Consider the following 15,926-nt stretch of genomic DNA (forward strand, 5'->3'; position numbering starts at 1 on the left):
AGAATTCAAGTTATTTTCATGCAAATTGTATATAGGCATTTACATAATTTTCTGGATCTTTGGGGGGGTTGTTATTTTAATTAATTAATTAATTTATTTTATTTTTGCTTTTTTTAGGGCTGTACCCAGGACATATGGAAGTTCCCAGACTAGGGATCGAACTGGAGCTACAGCTTATGGCAACTCTGGATCCTTAACCCACTGAGCAAGGTGAGGGATTGAACCCGAATCCTCATGGATCCTAATCAGGTTCGTTAACTGCTGAGCCACAAAGGGCACTCCATGTTGTTATTTTAAAATTAACAGCAGAGCTTCAATTTATTGAGTTCAGCTATGTAGTCTAAGCAGGCTACTAAATGCACTATCTCTTTTAACCCTCAAAACACCTCAGTGAAGTGGATAATACTATCCTCATTTGTAAAAAACTGAAACTGAGAAAGGTAAGGTGACTTATCCAACAGGCCGCAATTAATAGAGAAGCTGGTGTTTGAAACTGGACTTCACTGAAATATCCATGATCTTACGAACGGGACTCTATTTTCACTTTGATGATCTCATTGACTCTACATTCAGCATGAGTTGGTCAATATTTGACAGGAGTACCTATTGAAATTAACATTCTTGTGGAGGAAATATCTGAAAGTCTAAAGTGATTTGGAAGTCTCCTAGTTAGGAATAATTGCAATTGAAAAAAAATTCTAAATACCCTCATGTATTCTTAAGAGTCTATTCCTCACTGTGCAGTACAGTAACAATAGTCATACATGAAGATTTAAGTTTAAATTAATTAAACTTTAATTAAATAAAATTAGAAGTTAATTCCACACACACACTAGTCACTTTTTAAATGCTCAAACCCCACAAGTGGCTAAAGGTTACTGTGTTGGGTAGCACAGATATAAAATACTTCCATCATCAAAAGTGCTATTGAAAACAAATGGGACCTACTCAAACTTCAAAGTTTCTGCACAGCAAAGGAAACCCTAAACAACACAAAAAGACAACCCACAGAATGGGAGAAAATCTTTGCAAGTGAAACGACTGACAAGGGATTAATCTCCAAAATTTATAAACAACTTCTGCAGCTCCATACCAAAAAAACAAACAACCCCATCCAAAAATGGGCAGAAGATATAAACAGACAATTCTCCAAAGAAGACATACAGATGGCCGAGAAACACATGAAAAGATGTTCAGCGTCACTCATTATTAGAGAAATGCAAATCAAAACCACGATGAGGTACCACTTTACACCAGCCAGAATGGCCATCATCCAAAAGTCTACAAACAATAAGTGCTGGAGAGGGTGTGGAGAAAAAGGAACCCTAGTACACTGTTGGTGGGATTGTAAATTGGTGCAGCCACTGTGGAAAACAGTATGGAGATTCCTCAGAAAACTCAACATAGAACTACCATTTGATCCAGCAATCCCACTCCTGGGCATCTATCCAGAGAAAACCATGACTCGCAAAGACACATGTCCTCCAATGTTCATTGCAGCACTATTTGCAATAGCCAAGACATGGAAACAACCTAAATGTCCATCGACAGAGGAGTGGATCCAGAAGATGTGGTACATATACACAATGGAATATTACTCATCCATCAAAAAGGATGACATACGAGCATTTTTACCAACATGGATGGACCCAGAAACTATCATGCTAAGTGAAGTCAGCCATACAATGAGACACCAACATCAAATGCTTTCACTGACATGTGGAATCTGAAAAAAGGACAAGAGGAACTTCTTTGCAGAACAGATGCTGACTCACAGACATTGAAAAACTTACGGTCTCCGGAGGAGACAGTTTGGGGGGTGGGGGGATGTGCTTGGGCTGTGGGATGGAAATCCTGTGAAATCAGATTGTTACGATCATTATACAACTAAAGATGTGATAAATTCATTTGAGTAATAAAAAAATGAAAAAAAAAGTGCTATTGGGCATTGCTGGTCTGTAAAGTTTTGAAATTGCAAGTGTGTGTGTGTGTGTGTGTGTGTGTGTGTGTGTGTATGTGTTGTAATTGCATGTATGGTTTTGTTGACATGTCATCCAGAGCCTTTTAGAAACAATTCCAATATACTTTCAATGAGTTTAAGAGTAAAGATTATGTTTTGAACTTCTCTTATTAGGAGAATAATGTGTTTCTGTTAACTCTGTGACAAGAAATTTTTCCTTGATACAACTTCAGTTATGCTCCTCTGAGCCCCTTTCTCAACTAGGCTTCAAACTTGGCTGTCTGTGTCCATCCTTACTAGTGCAGTTTTAACAAGAATCTTGCCAAATCAATTTAGAGAGAATCCCTTATCCTTGGTGTCTGATCAAGTTCTTCACCCCCCACTCTTGATGTTCTTGGCTTGCCTTTAGCAAAAATCCTATTAGGTCAGTTTAGAGTCAAACACCACCAGCTTAAAGAAGGTATTAGAGGAAGCACAGGGCTCAGTGCCTTGGTCAATATTTTTATCAATTATTTGGAATGAATGCATAGTAAACATATTTATCAAATTTGCCAATAATACAGGATTCTTACTGTCACTAGTACATTCAGTTATTGACTTAACATTCAAAATTATCACAAGAATCATAAAATGGATTGAAATTTAAGAGGAGCAGATGTAACACCCTAAATCCAAGTTTAAAATTAAATCTGTAAATAATGAACAAAAGAAATCTGGCTTAATAACAGTTAACATGAAAAAGATGATGGGTTCTTCAAATGGCAGGCAGCCCAAAGACCTGAGGCCCCTTTTAGCTAAAAGAAGACCAGAAGGTCAGAGGCTCTCTATGCTGACTAGAACATACTGAAAGTACAGTGAGTCATTATAGGGCAACATTTAAGAGAGTATTAAGCAGCTAGAGTAAAACTGAGGAGCGTGACTAGGGCAAAGAAAGATATAGAAGCCATATCACCTAAGGAGTAGTTATAAATACCTGAATTTTTCCTTTAAAGAAAATGCTTAGAATAGGCTATGAACACTATCTCTACATAGCTGAATGTTCATCATGTAGAAAGTGATTGACTTATTCTTTGTAAATGTATCAGAACTCAGACCAGTGAATGAGAGGGATGGGGAGAAAACTTTGGCTTAATGTAAGAAAAAGATCTAATATTTAGAATCATCCAAAAATTAAACATACTTCCTAATAAGGCAGTAAATTGTTTTACAAACATGTTGTCAAACAAGGCTGTTTTTCTAGAGGGGATTTCTTCCCAAGTTATGTCAGAGAAATGATCTCTAAATCAATCAATTTTCTGATTTTTGGGGACTATGGATTTCAACTTTGGATTCATGAAAGACTGACCAGTTCTATACCTATAAGATTGTGGCCCCTTAGATAATGCTTATGTATCAGATGCTAAAGAAGAATCATTCTGACACCTGGTGAAATGGTAAGGAAGACTTCAAGACTGTTGCAATATTGCAATAGGGGAGAGAGATGTGCTAAACTCCAAATACAACAAAGACGGCTGGCGGGTTTCGGCCAACCAGCCGAGGGAGGGAGCTGGTGGACAGAAAATCACTAAGAGGAGACATCAAGGGGAAGGGGATTCCACAGGTAAACTTTAAATCCTGGCTCTGCCCGTGTGTGGCCTTGAAGGGATTATTTAACCCCTCTAAGCCTCAGTTTCCACTTGTACAAAATGAGGCCACTAATAATATTTGCTTTGTTGGCTTGATATAGAGCTAAGATGAGAAAATATCTGTAAATCCTCAGGCTAATGACATAAAATAAAAGTTTTATTTTTTCATTGTGAAATAATAGAAAGATTCAGAATTCAGTGGTTATGCTACAGGAAAAGGACTGCACGTATTGCTTAGAGTAGAAAACATCAGATACGTATTTTATTCTTTATGTTCTTTATGTTTCTCATCAGCAGGACAAAATCTTGTTAGCTTAGCTGTGGATGGGGCATTCCTCTATTGGATTTCCACAGCAAAGGACAGCACACAGATTTATCAAGCACAGAAAAGCAATGGGGCCATCCTCTCTCATGTGGAGGCCTTAAGGAGTAAGCATATCTTGGTTTACAGTTCAGTTCTACAGCCTTTTCCGGGTAAGAAAGTCACATTCTTAATCAATTTGTTTTCCCAGTTTAGAGTCAGAAAAATCTCATAATATCTCCTTCTCCAGCGCTGTCCCTCACCTATTTTGTTGTGTTCTCAGCATTGCTCCAGACGGTCAGGATTTGGTGCACACTGTGCTTGCATTTGCCCCGGGTCACACTTTATCTCTAGGTGTATATGTGGCTTGGGCTGTGGCAGGCCACTTCAGACATGGGAGACCCTTGTCCTGTCATTCTTTCTCCGTCCTCCTTTTCTTCTTAATCCCATAATTTCCCCTCTTTCTGTCTTTTTCCTCTGATGATATTTCAGACTCCCAGTGGTGTTAAAAAGCACTGCATAAAAATTCAGATCTTTTTCATTGTAAAAATGCCTTTTTTATCAGAGTATTATGTATGTCAACCATTTATTTATTTATTTTTTATTTTTTGTCTTTTTGCCATTTCTTGGGCCCCTCCCGTGGCATATGGAGATTGCCAGCCACAGCAGTGTGGGATCAGAGCCGCGTCTGCGACCTACACCACAGCTCACGGCAATGCCGGATCCTTAACCCAACGCCAGGGATCGAATTTGTAACCTCATGGTTCCTAGTCGGATTCGTTTACCACTGAGCCACGACGGGAACTCCATGTATGGCAACCATTTAACATGTGTACATTTGTGCTACCATTTTTATTCCTTCTATCTTTTTTGTTTTATGTGTTACTCATGAAGTTTTTTTTTAGTGTTGTGCCCCTAACTACTTTCTCCACAAACCCTCTGGATTTTATTGTATAATTTTATATAATGCAGTGACTTTTAGGAATGTATGTATCATATTATGGTAGAACTGACTATATCTTTTTTGCTATAAAAAGAGTTTGAAATATAAAAACCAATCAACCCAAAACAAAAACAGCACTACCATAGCCTCATGGATGACATTCAAACCTAGAGTGGTTTCTGAGTTTTTTCCTCAAGTGCTCTCTTTCATTAAAGTCATAATGTCATTCTAAGTTAAGTATAGTTCCCTCTTAGAGAGAGAAAGAAATGAATAGAACAAACTCTCTTTGATTAAATGTGTTCGGTTATAAAATACATTATGAAAAAAAGAATTTAAAAATAAGCAGAGAGTATCTTTCGGTAAAACAATTCACTGAAGAGATTTAAAAGGTCCACGCACTATCTGTTTGAAATTGAATACATATGCGTGTCCCTAAAAATAAAAGTCCTAAATATAGCATCATTTTTAATAATTGGAATTCATTAAAAATATGATTGATATAATGCTCTCATTACTTTCTTCAAGATAAAAAAAGACCAACTTATTTTGCTACGGTCTAGGTATGTTAGTAAGGGGTACTTTAGCTCCATCTGCCGGAAATTTTGAGAATTACCAGTTACTTTGCTTTCTATTTCTGAGGCACTTAACATCTTCAAAATGTAGAAGAAAAAAACAAACGAAAAAACCAAAACTGTGTTCCTGTTTTGAACAAATTTTAAACACTCTTATATATCACACCTTATCAATTAAATAGAACTAAAAGATGTTATTACCCTTGATGTTAGATAAATCTGCTGTTTCTCTTGTGTGATATGTTTAATCTTTTTCATTATTATTTTAGATAGAGCATATCTGTCTCTAGCTTCAGATATTTCAGAGCCAACTATACTCAACACCACTAACACCAGCCTCACAATCAGACTTCCACCTGCCAGGACAAATCTCACGTGGGATGGCATCACCAGCCCCACTCCTACATACCTGGTTTATTACAAAGAAGTCGGTGGCAAGAAAAACAGCTCTAGACTGAAAGATAGAATGCTGGTAAGATTGGAGCCGATTGTCTTTGTCTTTTCACAGGATGCCCTTTTTTGACTATAAAATTCTCAGCCACTGTATTTTCTGTATTATGTTCTGAAACACGCTCTTGTGCAAACCTTTACAGCTGATTTATCAAAACATCCTGTATTCTAGTCCTCTTGTCTAGAGTAAGTTAAGCTTCAAGGAAGTGTATTAACTCTAACCAGTCAATAGATTGCCTTATAGTAACTGTTTACTGAGTGTCTTGAAAGATCCAAGTTTGCTGCCCTCTGCGATTATCTAATTATCCCCAGGAAGTGATATAAACAGTTTTTGTGGCCTCTCCGACATACTGAGGGGGTAAGAAGTGAATTAGACAGGACATTATTGTATACCTCTCCTCTGCAGCATATAGCTAATATAGAAATTGTACAATGTATTTTGTTTATTTTCTATATGTTGTGAAGTGTCCTATTATGCAGGGACTATGTCTGTTTTTATTCATCATTGTTTTCCTAGCATCTAGCACAGTTCTTAGCACCCTTGTGTAGGTATTCACTAGATATTTCTTTAATGAATGAATGGACACAACTCATTCCATTATTAGCACTGGTGTTCCAGTTGTTCTTGTGATGAGATCATATGTATCCAGTACATTTCTTTGTGCTTATTATTTAATCAAGTTAAGAGGTGAAATTGACTCTCATCTTTTGGACATTAAGTACTATATATTTTTCTAGGAAGTACACCTGGTTCTTGTTACTTCCTTTAACTATTTTTTTTGAAAAAGATATTTATTTATTTATTTTAAAATTTTGTCCATTTTAACCTTTATTTACACATTTCTAAGGGGAGTTGTTTCAGAGACAGATTGGGTCATTTGGCTGACCAAGATAGGGCTGCTGCATTGGACATTTCTCTTAATAGAGCTAACCTATCTTACTGTCTTCACACTGATTAATATAGTCAAAGGCAGTGAGTGGTTCTCAACCTTGGCACATTGAAGCTTTTAAAATATCTGAGCGCATGCTTCCCGTCAGACCAGTACAATCAGAATCTCTGAGGGTGGGACCCAGGCATCAGTATTTTCTTAAAATGTCCCAGATGATTCCAAAGTTGAGAACCACTGGTCTAAGGAAAGCGTTTTTAGTTTCTTAAACTTTATTTCTAAGAATGATCGATGTAGCTTCATCTTTTATCATGTTCACTTATGTCACATCGTTATAATACTTTCTTGTGAATTTCTAATGTGCTGCTAATGAGATAGTATCTTCCTCTGGGAATTTTGCTTTCTACGTGAAATGACTATGTCACAGAATTGACTGAGGGTTGCCAATCATTTGGCATTTATTCCTGGAGACATTAAACTACTCAGGTCTGGGCAGACTAGGACAGTGAACATTGTCACTCATGATGCAAGACTGAAAAATTAATTAACTTTTTGAGTATTTTAGTTTTTTTCTCTCTTTAATTAAATTCTCATTTGTGCAAAAAATAAGAATCAGACATTGATTTTTTTAAAATTAATTACAGGAATTTCAGGAGAGTATAGCCCTTATTGAAGGTTTACAACCATTTTCAACATATATGATACAGATAGCTGTAAAGAATTATTATTCAGATCCTTTGGAACAATTACCTCTGGGAAAAGAGATCTGGGGAAAAACTAAAAGTGGAGGTGAGTTATGGGTGTGGTGTGGGTTTCTAGAGCGGAATTTTGCAATACTTGTGATGTGTATGCCTCCATTAGTTTTTATCTGGATGCTAAGTAATCTTTATGTGAGATTTTAAAGCTTAAAAGAAAAATGTACTTGTGGAATAGTCTGATGGCATAATCCTTATCCTAACACCAGAAGATGATGGATAATATCCCACCAAAATGAAAAAGCAACCATAAGGCAAAACATGATCACTTCTGGGTGACTGGAAACACATTCTTTGGATTCACCACAGAGTGTCACTCTCTTCCTGTGTGTTTATCAGTCTCTGTCCATGTGGTGAGACCTAGGAAAGCCAAGTCTTTTCTCTTTGAGAATTTTACCGTGGCGACTGAGATGTAAAGTAATATAACATCATTGCCTTAAAGAAAATGGATCTAGAATCTATACAGGTGTTTTAAGAGGTGGCGGTTATTATGAGTGGATGTCATTTCTTTCACAGGTTGCTGATGGCATTCACAAAACTCACCTGAATTGGGTTACTCATCATCATTGGCCATATCCTTGAGCTGGAGTCAGAGAATGATTCAGTTATTAGGCAAAAATAAGCAAGAGCCTTTCAGGCAGTCTGTTAACTTAGTGTTACATAAGAGGCTGGCTTTCCTTCAGAACATCTGTCATTCATTCTGCTCACATGATATGCTTATTCCTCAACCAAGACTCCATTACTTCTTTCCATCTTTCAGTGCTGTTGCAACATCACTTATTGTGCGTTGCTATTTATTTCAGTACCAGAGGCAGTTGAGCTCATTAACACAACTGTGCAGTCAGACACCAGCCTTGTTATATCCTGGAGAGAATCTCACAAGCCAAACGGACCTAAAGAGTTGGTCCGCTATCAGGTGGCAATCTCGCACCTGGCTTCAGTTCCCGAGACTCCACTCAGGCCAAGTGAATATCCAAATGGAAGGCTCTCTCTCCTTGTTACTAGACTGTCTGGTGGAAAACTTTATGTGTTAAAGGTACGGTGAGTGTATTGGGTACTTTCACTGCCATTCTCAAGTGCAAGGTTCAAGAAAGGTTAAGCAGTTTTTTTTGTTTGTTTGTTTGTTTGTTTGTTTTTAACAAAAAGATTCTGGCCTGCCATGCTGAGGAAATGTGGTGTGCAGAGAGTCAGCCTGTCACTGTTGAAACGTTTGACACACCAAAGAAACCTTATGCCTTGGCTCCAGAGAACACGAGTTTGCAACTAGGTTGGAAGGCTCCATCTAATGTTAACCTCATCAGCTTCTGGTTTGAACTCCAAAAGGTACATCTCACCATACACTTATTTTTTTTTAAATGGATGCACCCAAGGCAAATGGAAGATCCCAGGCTAGGGTTCGAATCAGAGCTGCAGCTAAGGCCACAGTCATAGGCACAGCAACACCAGATCTGAGCCACATCTACAACCTACACTGCACCTTGTGGCAACACCAGATCCTTAACCCACTGAGTGAGGCCAGGGATTGGACCTGCAACCTCACGGACACTATGTCGGGTTCTTAACCCGCTAAGCCATTAATGGAAACTCCTCACCATACACTTTTAATGCAAATCTTTGTTTTATGCTATAGAATAAATCAGAAGGCCTTTAAAAAAATATCTCTAGGGCATTCAGTTGTATAAATGAGCAATATAGTTGTCAGCACTCATCAATTCAGGTTTTCCAGATAGAAGCAGTAAGCCATCTAGACTAATTTCTGATGGAAAAAATTCTCGGAGAGATTAAATTGCTCTTAAAAGTTTCCATAAGTAGGGTATAAGTTATGGCTCACTGGTTTCATAATGTTTTACTTACTTTAGATGTTATCAGCTTGGTCCTCTAGTTTAAAGTCCATAACAATTTGGTGTTTTCTATGAAAAAAAATGAAAGAAGCGAATAAATATAAACTTAGTATTGTTTAGAAATGTTCTTTCAACCATTTAAAAGTAATATAGCAACAGGAGAGAAATAAAATATAAAGCCAGTTTATCCTATACTAGTTTGATATTGATCGTAAACTTTAAATGGTTATTCATCCAAAAATCTTTATGGTTTAACCATTGTAAAAATACCTATTAAATTTATGCATCAATTAATCAATTCATTTCCAGGAAAGTCTACATTGATTTTTATACTGATACACATAATAGACTATTAAGTTTTTATAATTGTGATATTTCCTTTTTCACTATTATATATTTGCATATACACATTTGTAAAGATTGGTTGGGAGTGTTTTGTCCAGAGGGAACTTAAAAAAAAAATCAGTATAGTCCTGCCTTCACATTTCTTTAAAACTGAAGTTGCTCTCCAGGATGTTTTAAAATATTTTTGGTAATCTTTTTGGTTTTTTTTTTTTTTTTTTAGGGCCGCACCCGAGGCACATGGAGGTTCTCAGGCTAGGGGTCGAATTGGAGCTACAGCTGCTTGCCTACACCTCAGCCACAGCAATGCGGGATCTGAGTTTCGTCTGCCTCCTACACCACAGCTCACGGCAATGCCAGATCCTTAACCCACTGAGCGAGGCCAGGGATCGAACCTGCGTCCTCATGGCTGCTAGTCGGGTTCGTTAATCACTGAGCCATGATGGGAACTCCTATTTTTGGTAATCTTGTACTTTTTAGATAAAAACTATGACAAATACAAAACAGTGAATACTGAGTTAAGTCCAAAAGTTTAATTGGACTTTTCCCATTGAGCATGTTTATGAAGATTTGTTGCCAATTTGAAAAATGGTCATTTCATAAAAAATTAAGTTTTAAATAGGAGAAAGTGAAGGATCATCTCTTTTTGGACATCCATTTAAGTCAGCCTGATGCAGTTCAGTGTGAAGTCAAGGGGAAGGATGCAAAGATTTTTTCCAGATCAAAGAAGTGAAATGAGGACGGACCTTAGAGGTGATGACTCTAGCCTCTCATTTTACTGACGAGAAGCTAGAGACCCAGACAGGCGCCTTGATGAGTCACATATCCCCAGTCAGGCAGAGGAGCCTCGGGGCCTGACTCATCACTATGGCAGGCTGCTTGGTCCATCCATGTAAGGAACATGTCTCATTGTCACCCACCCCACTTCTCAAAGTTTGGGAGAGGGACAGCAGACAGGGACTACCTAGTTCAGTCCTCATGACTTTTTTTTTTTTCTCTTCTTTTCTTTTTCTTTTAAATTATTATTTCCTCAATACAGTTTTTTTTTCTACTGTATAGCATGGTGACCCAGTTACACATACATGTATACATTCTTTTTTCTCACATTATCATGCTCCATCATAAGTGACCAGACATAGTTCCCAGTGCTACACAGTAGGATCTCATTGCTAATCCATTCCAAAGGCAATAGACTGCATCTGTTAACCCCAAGCACCCCATCCACCCCACTCCCTCCCCCTTGGCAACCCCAAGTCTATTCTCCAGGTCCATGATTTTCTTTTCTGTGGAAAAGAAAAGAAATGTTCATCTGTGCCATATATTAGATTCCAGAGAGAACTGATATCATATGGTATTTGTCTTTGTCAGTTTCTGACTTACTTCACTCAGTATGAGAGTCTCTAGTTCCATCCATGTTGCTGCAAATGCCATTATTTTGTTCTTTTTTACGGCTGAGTAGTATTCCGTTGTGTATATATACCACATCTTCCCAATCCAATCATCTGTCAGTGGACATTTGGGTTGTTTCCATGTCTTGGCCGTTGTGAACAGAGCTGCAATGAACATGCAGGTGCACGTGTCTTTTTCAAGGGAAGTTGTGTCTGGATATATGCCCAAGAGTGGGATTGCTGGGTCATATGGTAGTTCTATGTATAGTTTCCTAAGGTACCTCCATACTGTTCTCCACAGTGGTGGTACCAGCTTCCATTCCCGCCAACCGTGCAGGAGGCTTCTCTTTTCTCCACACCCCCTTGGGCATTTGTTCTTTGTGGACTTATTAATGATGGCCATTCTGACCGGTGTGAGGTGGTATCTCATGGTAGTTTTGATTTCCATTTCTCTAGTAATCAGGGATGTTGAGCATTTTTTCATGTGCTTGTTGGCCATCTGTACATCTGCCTTGGAGAACTGTCTATTCGGGTGTTTTGCTCATTTTTTCAATGGGGCTGTTGGCTTTTTTGCTGTCGAGTTGTATAAGCTGTTTGTATATTTTAGAGCCTAAGCCCTTGTCAGTTGCATCATTTGAAAGTATTTTGTCCCATTCTGTAAGTTGTCTTTTTGTTTTCTTTGTGGTTTCCTTTGCTGTGCAAAAGCTCGTCAGCTGGATGAGGTCCCATCGGTTTATTTTTGCTGTTATTTTCTGTTGCTTTGGGAGACTGACCTGAGAAAACATTTGTAAGGTTGATGTCAGAGCATGTTTTGCCTGTGTTCTCTTCCAGGAGCTTGATGGTGTCTTGTCTTATATTTAAGTCTTTCAGCCAGTTTGAGTTTATTTTGGTGCATGGTGTGAGGGGGTGTGTTCTAGTTTCATTGATTTGCATGCAGCTGTCCAGGTTTCCCAGCAATACTTGCTGCAAAGACTGTTTTTTTTCCCCCACTTTGTGTTCTTGCCTCCTTTGTCAAAGATTAATTGACCATAGGTGTCTGGGTTTATTTCTGGGTTCTCTATTCTGTTCCATTGGTCTGTCTGTCTGTCTGTTTTGGTACCAGTAGCACACTGTCTTGATGACTGTGGCTTTGTAATATTGCCTGAAGTCTGGGAGAGCGATGCCTCCTGCTTGGTTTTTGTTCCTCAGAATTGCTTTGGCAATTCTGGGTCTTTTGTGGTTCCATATAAATTTTTGGATTGTTTGTTCTAGTTCTGTGAAAAATGTCATGTGTACTTTGATAGGGATTGCATTGAATCTGTCGATTGCTTTGGGTAGCATGGCCATTTTTACAATGTTAATTTTTCCTGCCCATGAGCATGGAGTATCTTTCCATTTCTTTACATCTTCTTTAATGTCCTTGATTAATGTTTTATAGTTCTTGGCATATAAGTCTTTTACCTCCTTGGTCAGGTGTATTCCCAGGTCTTTGATTTTTTGGGGTGCAATTTTAAAAGGTATTTTATTTCCGTATTCCTTTTTTAATATTTCATTGTTTTTATACAGAAATGTGACTGATTTCTGAATGTTAATCTTATATCCTGCTACTTTGCTGAATTTGTTGATCAATTCAAGTAGTTTTTGGTTTGAGTCCTTGGGGTTTTCTATATATAGTGTCATGTCATCTGCATACAGTGACAGTTTTACCTCTTCTCTTCCTATTTGGATGCCTCATGACTTTCATGTGATGCTTTTGTTTCAGAACTTCTCTACACTTGCTTAGTATAGGTTCTATACAGACCACTTAGGAAATCATGAAGCTGAAAATGGAAGATAGTGTAATTTCTACATGTGTGACCATCTATAAGTACTACCCGATGAGCACAGCTGAAGGCCATGTGCTGGTGATGACATCTAGTCAGAAAGTTCTATTTTTTTGAGCAACTTGAACCTACCTCATGATGATAGGACAGCTAGGAATGGCCCTATAACTCCACAATGAAACTCTGAGGGGTGAGTGACGAGGGTGAATACATGGATTTTATTGAATCTTTTCTTTAGAAAGGAAAGGAGAAAAGTATAAACTTCCAGGCTTGGCTTTTCCTTACATGGAAAAATGAGGGATTTAGAGCACAAGGCTAAATTATCTAGATCTTAAATTCCATAGATTCTTAATCACAATAGTGTACAGAAGAACACAGGCAATTTAAGATCAAAGAGAAACAAACAATATTTTTCATGGAATTTCATTAAAATTGTGTTTTTCTCAGAAGTTCCTGTTGTGGCTCAGCGGTAACAAACCTGACTAGTTTCTACAAGGATGCGGGTTCGATCCCTGGCCTCACTCAGTGGGTTAAGGATCCTGAGTTGCTGTGGCTGTGGTATAGCCTGGCAGCTGAGGCTCCAATTCGACTCCTAGCCAGGGAACTTCCATATGTTGCAGGTGTGGCCCTAAAAAGCAAATTGAAAAAAATTGTGTTTTTCTCAGTTGTTGAGGGTAATCCCCAACAGAACCAAACATTTCTGAGGTTCCAGACTCTGAGACACCATAGTCTGCACCATTTTCCCCACACACTTGGCCAAATACTTTGAAAATCCCCAGTGCTAGCCTCTCCTGCTCTTGTTGGCTTCTGATGAATGGAAGGTCCAAACTCCCTGGTGATTTACTGGGGTAGCCTGTGTCATCTCTCCAAGTTGATGGTCTGCCCAAGTTGATGGTCTGCTGTGGTGAGGCCAATACTCCATAGTTTTCTAGCAATATCCTTGGTCAAACATCTCCCCGACATTCCAAGGAGCTCTGATAATTTCTGGATGGTGTGGAATGTTGGTCCATCTAGACTATTCACTTATAGATCATTAAGGAGGTAGGACCCCAAAGGGCTAAGGCTTTTGAGCCAGGAGTCAACATCTCTCTCTCTCTCTCACTTTCTCTCTTTGTCTCTCTCTCTCTCTCTCTCTCTCTCTCTCTCTCTCTCTCTCTCTCTCTCTCTCTCTCTCAGAAGGGTGGGAGTACATATTACGGATCTAGTGCATCTGTTTCATTAGGCTGTTTGTCTCAGTGGGAATGATAAATTTATGAATTTAACAAGCAATGTTCCTGACATCAGCATTTCTGGTTTTGTTTTTCATTCCTTCTGTTCCTCTTTCTTTCTGTAACAAGGTAGGTCTGCTTCCTGAAGGTGCTATAATCATTTCTAACTGAATAGAAAACTACAACAAGGTGCCCATCCAATGAAATGATGTGACCTTGTGAGCGCTAAATGAAAAAGGAGATGTAAAGTAAGGTTTATTTATGGAAACTGACCTTCTTAGGAAACTCTACTGGGGAAAATACACTAAGAACCCTTGACAAAATGCCACATCCTCTGTCTTTTCCTATGCACATAGGAAAAAAAAATCATCATTTTCAAATAAGATATTAAGGGTCCAAACAAATAGATTTTTTTTTTTAAAAAAGCAGTGTTACAAAGAAAGAAATTTAACATAGCTATAATTTGAGATTCAGTGGAATGAAAGTAACATTTCCTATATTTAACCTTGCTACTTAGTGGCTGAGTGATGGTAGGCAAAAATTCTTTCTTTTAGGGAACTAGGTTTCCTATGTATAAACATAAGGAATGTTGGTTAGATGTCTAAAGAGGGTTTGGGAGGAAAAACTAAATGTTTACATTTATAAGTCACTGTGGACTTCTTCATCGAATCAAAATATGTAAAAATATTTTTATTTTGAAATTAGCAAATCTGTGGAATTGAAAATATCCTTGAATTGATCCATCATTGCCCTCATCTGTGAATCTGCATTTGGGTCATCCTAATTTGATAAAGATGCCTATGATTAGGGATAACAGGAATTCAGGTTCTGAATCTTCCTTGATGGTATATAGTCAGAGGTACATGTTCCACCTTGGGCTCATTCTAAGGACCAACATTCAAGTCAGTTACACCTTGTCAGAAAGGAATAAAATGGCCATCGGTAGTGGGGATAACGTTTGGGACCGAACACTCATAAAGAAACTCTTATTTTTTAATAGAAAGCCAACTTTAAGTTTTAATTGCTTGCTGCAGGTTTTTGAATTTCCATGTTTAAGAAGTTCTTAAAGAAACAAACATGTTAATTGAGACTTCTTTTTCTAGTGGAAGCACAATGAGTTTTACCATGTTAAAGCTTTGTGTAGCCAAGGTCCTGCTTATATCTGCAACATCACAGCTCTGCAGCCTTATACCTCCTATAATGTCCGAGTAGTGGTGGTGTACAGCACAGGAGAAAACAGCACCTCACTCCCAGAGAGCTTTAAGACTAAGCGTAAGTAACATACTCAATGCTCAGAAAACCCTAGACGCTTCTCAATTCTTTACTTATTGCTTATTTCATGAATTCTGGAGGTTGAAATTTTTCTTTCTTTTTTTCTTTTCTTCTTCTTCTTTTTTTTTTTCTTTTGTCTTTTTAGGGCCACACCTGCAGCATATGGAGGTTCCCAGGCTAGGGTCAAATTGGAGCTACAGCTCCTGGATACACCACAGCCACAGCAATGCAAGATCTGAGCTGCGTCTGCAACCTACACCACAGCTCATGACAACACCGGATCCTTAACCCACTGAGTGAGGCCAGGGATTGAATCTGTGTCCTCATGGATACTAGTCAGATTCGTTTCTGCTGAGCCACGACGGGAACTCCCTGAAATTTTTCTTGAAAGAGTAAATTACTGTCCGTAGAGCTTGACTCAAGAAATTGAAAAGAGGCAGGAATCTTACAGGAAGTAATGAGATAATACTCATCTAACCTTGCAGGACCCGAACTGGGCAAAATTATTTTGCCTTTCAGTATTCTGATTTCCCACCTAGCTATGATATTTTGCAATAAGAACTAAATGAAAACATTGTCA

The 15,926-nt window shown here is 38.2% G+C and overlaps 1 protein-coding gene across 1 annotated transcript in view; it reads left to right on the forward strand.

Annotated features, from left to right (window-relative positions):
* The window catches only part of ROS1 (ROS proto-oncogene 1, receptor tyrosine kinase), a 122,374-nt gene that overhangs the window by 65,355 nt on the left and 41,093 nt on the right, over positions 1-15,926 (forward strand). Inside the window, exons 27-32 of the mRNA XM_047759759.1 lie at positions 3,880-4,059; positions 5,671-5,873; positions 7,383-7,527; positions 8,297-8,529; positions 8,640-8,816; positions 15,178-15,346. Of these exons, the coding sequence (XP_047615715.1) occupies positions 3,880-4,059; positions 5,671-5,873; positions 7,383-7,527; positions 8,297-8,529; positions 8,640-8,816; positions 15,178-15,346 (1,107 nt within the window). The remainder of the gene's footprint in view (positions 1-3,879; positions 4,060-5,670; positions 5,874-7,382; positions 7,528-8,296; positions 8,530-8,639; positions 8,817-15,177; positions 15,347-15,926) is intronic.

This window comes from Phacochoerus africanus, chromosome 2, assembly GCF_016906955.1.
Source record: "Phacochoerus africanus isolate WHEZ1 chromosome 2, ROS_Pafr_v1, whole genome shotgun sequence".
Taxonomy (NCBI): domain Eukaryota; kingdom Metazoa; phylum Chordata; class Mammalia; order Artiodactyla; family Suidae; genus Phacochoerus; species Phacochoerus africanus.